Source organism: Sinocyclocheilus anshuiensis, unplaced genomic scaffold, assembly GCF_001515605.1.
Source record: "Sinocyclocheilus anshuiensis isolate Anshui unplaced genomic scaffold, SAMN03320099.WGS_v1.1 scaffold63, whole genome shotgun sequence".
NCBI classification, from domain to species: domain Eukaryota; kingdom Metazoa; phylum Chordata; class Actinopteri; order Cypriniformes; family Cyprinidae; genus Sinocyclocheilus; species Sinocyclocheilus anshuiensis.
In genome coordinates, this window is record NW_015552625.1 from 2,861,817 (window position 1) to 2,865,442 (window position 3,626).

Sequence of the window (3,626 nt, forward strand, 5' to 3'; positions counted from 1 at the left end):
TATTTCCTGCTCCGGCACTTCAGCAGAGAATCTTCATTGCCATGGCAGCCAAGACGTTCAAAGTGAAAGAGACCAGAACCGGGTCCGAAATAGGAATGTCGAAGCGCAGTGCCGATTTCACTGTTGGGAGTTAGCAGGTAATTAAATGACAGCACATGCTGGGTGTTATTAAGTACAGAGCCTCTAGCTGATAATGAATAGAGTTTGCAGCTTATACCCGAGCCTCAGTTGTCTACAGATCACACTGGCATCTCGATCAGTCAGGTGGGTGTCACACACTGCTCCCCACCGGCCATTCAGGTACACCTCAAGACGACCACTCTTATTAGATGAACCCCCCACCAACCGCGCCTCACCTGGAGGAGAAGATGCAGAATCAAACATATTCAGGGATTTAGGAATGATAATGTGTATAAAAAAAAAAAATTATAAAAAAAATAACAAATTTATTTGAACTGTTTATTATTTAAATAATGCTTTTAATTATAAAACAATATTTATATTATTTAGATAGAATTTTTTCTTATCCCACGACTCTCTCCATCATTTTTAACATTTAAACATTTTTATATGTTATATTACATTACATTACATTATATTTGGTTGGTTTATTGGCTGATTTATGTTGTTTCTGAAGGTTTATGGATAGTTAAAAAAAAAAAAAATCGAAATAATTTATGGCCATAATTTAATTCTGAAAGGTCAATCTTGCACATATTCTCCAATTATTTAATTGATCTCTTCACATGATACATTGTATGAATACACAACTTTTTATTCTTTGAGAAATCCTATTTTTATAGTCTTACGTTGCGGATGCGGTCTTCTTTCATTTCAGCAAAGAGCAGACATCCTGAAATGAAATTAGGTTTTACCTCCATCTTCTTTCTCCTTGACTAGAGGACAACTTGAGTAAAAGTGGCACATCTTACCCCTGCCTCCCCCATTTACATTTACAGACTCTGTGAATCAGCCCTCTATAATTAGTACAGAACGATTACATTAGAAACACTCTGTCTTGCAAATTATCATCTTGTTGCCCCACGTCATGCTCACACAGACATGAATTTAAATGCACACTCTAATTGTTTGAGTTTGTAACTGTGTTTAATGTTATTACGTAGAAAGGAAAAGGAGGAGAGAGGCAGACAGAGATAATCACAGCTCACAGAGATAAGGCAAACAGATTTCAACACCAGCTCGGTACTGAACCACAGACACAGCCAAGTGATGACAGACCAGCACAAAGAGATCCAGAGACTGAACAAACACTTTCCCAATAAGAGTAACAAATGCACATGAGTGATGTGAGTCTGATTGATTATTAGACAACAAACGCATAGAGAGGGGAAGATGAATAGAGGCCAATAAAAAAAGAAGACAGAGAGAATCCTTGACTGCTGTTAGCTCACTGACAGACACACTGTGGCTGTGTGCTGTGACTGCAGTAATAAACGTCCTACAGCTTCTGTACAACACCTACACTAATATGACAGTTATGACACAAATACTCACCAGGACACGTTCACTTAATAAACACAAACACCACGGTCCAGTAGGAACTTTTTTAGGTCAAATGAGGCTAGACTAGAGCCACATACAACTAAGCCTACAGCCCCAAATGTTTTTTTTTTTTATTCTTTTTTTCCTTGCATTTTTTAATCTTTCTCTTACTTGTGTGTGTGGTTGTGTGTGTGTGTGTACCAGGGTTATTACAGTTTACTATAATAACTTAAACCAAAACAAAACTTTTGTTACTTTAAACATTTTTTTATTGTAATAAAATAAAATACAAAAAAAAAAAAAACGTAAACTTACTTTATTTCAGCTAAAGGCAATATTTCTTGTGTTTATTTAGTTTAACTTGATGTACTAAAATAACTAAATAAAACAACTGATAAAACAGAAAAAAACACACAACAAAATTATTACAACTTTAAAATGGAAACAGAAAATATAAAAATAAAACTATAATATATATAAAACTATACACTCTAAAAAATGCTGGGTTGTTTTAATATCATTGATATACTATTATAGTATTTATTAATGTTTTGAATTAGTTATATATATATATATATGTATAATAAATATATATATAACTAATTCAAAACATTCATAAATACTATAATAGTATCTCAATGATATTAAAACAACACTGGTGTGTACTGCAGCTATTTTAATTGTAATGACAGCTGATTTAATATGGAATTTATGTATTCTAACACCACATTTATATGTAAAGGTCCCTATTGTGTCAGTCCCTATTTAAAGTGTATAATATGTCTAGGAGTTTATAATGTGTAGCATTTAAAGCCTTTCTAGGAAGTTAAGGTACAACTTAGCTTGATCTTCAATCTATGTGTACAATGCATATTTGTATTTTTTCTGCTAAGATTATGTTTCCGTACTGTGCCTATACAAATAAACCAATAAATAAGTAAATAAATAAATACATTTATTTAAGCTTTATTAGCTCCAGAAAGGCACATTTTGGTCATAATGGTGAAAAATTTGCGAATAATAATATTTAAATTATTTAAGAATTAGCCTACACTTTTGTCAAATGTACCAGCCTATAGGTGCATTTAATATTGCTATATTTAGTGCATAATTTAACTAATTATCACTTAGTTGGGTCACAGCATATGTCTGATGTTTACAGGTTAGTCATGCTAGGCTCTCTGTAATCATAACTGCCTTTTTGGGTTTTGTAAATGGCTTTTTTTAGTTTGAACTCACTTCTCCTCAAAACTCAAAGTAATACAAAAACAGCTATTAAAATGAAAATTTAACTTTTATAAAATATCTCTAAATATGAAAAACAAAAAGCCAGTTAGGAGGGCTCACCCTGGTGGCAGTCGCAGTAGGCCCATCCAATGGCTCCTGACTTTTGTCTGAAAAAGCACCAGGGGTTGGATTCACGGTCAGGGTTTCTACAGTGGTTGTGGTCGCCCAGTCCACGGTTGGGGTACTGCAGCATGTAGTCTGGAAAGTCAGTCCATTTTAGACAGGAAGAGCCAGAATCTGTCTGAGACACATATCCATTGTAATAACCCAGCTCAGTGAAGCCCTCAGAGCAGGACAGAGGACCTAAGGGAAACACACACACACACACACACACACACACACACAGACACACAAAGACATAAGTAAAATCCAGCATTTCACTTATAAGAGTATGCCCTTGACGGAGCAAAAAATAACATTTTAATGCAGTGGCAAATAAAGGTCAACTCATTTTAAAATTCTTGGCATGAACAAATGCAAAAGCATGACCTAAAATGACCTTGTGTTAACTCAAAGTGGCAGTGTAAACGGTGTAAACCTAAGGTGGTCTTATTAGCTTTCTTATTTTGTAACTTTTTCTCTATCACTGAAAACCCCTACAGTGCTGCCTCTTGATGCAGAGGGTGAGGACAGCAGTGTGAGACGCTAATGATGGCTTACTGCACTGCTGGAACAGCAAGACCTGCTGACCCACTATGATGAGTCACACATCCAAACGTGTTATACAATGTGTGTGTGTGAATGTTTGCATAATAATACTAAAAAAATAAAATATTATAAATAATATAAAAGAAATAATACAAATAATAATGTAATAATATTTAAAATAATAAAAT

The 3,626-nt window shown here is 34.3% G+C and overlaps 1 protein-coding gene across 1 annotated transcript in view; it reads right to left on the reverse strand.

Annotated features, from left to right (window-relative positions):
- Window positions 1-3,626, reverse strand: part of LOC107666551 (neurotrypsin) — a 22,481-nt gene that overhangs the window by 10,362 nt on the left and 8,493 nt on the right. Inside the window, exons 3-5 of the mRNA XM_016457948.1 lie at window positions 2,851-3,093; window positions 218-356; window positions 101-120 (exon numbers count right to left, since the gene is read on the reverse strand). Of these exons, the coding sequence (XP_016313434.1) occupies window positions 101-120; window positions 218-356; window positions 2,851-3,093 (402 nt within the window). The remainder of the gene's footprint in view (window positions 1-100; window positions 121-217; window positions 357-2,850; window positions 3,094-3,626) is intronic.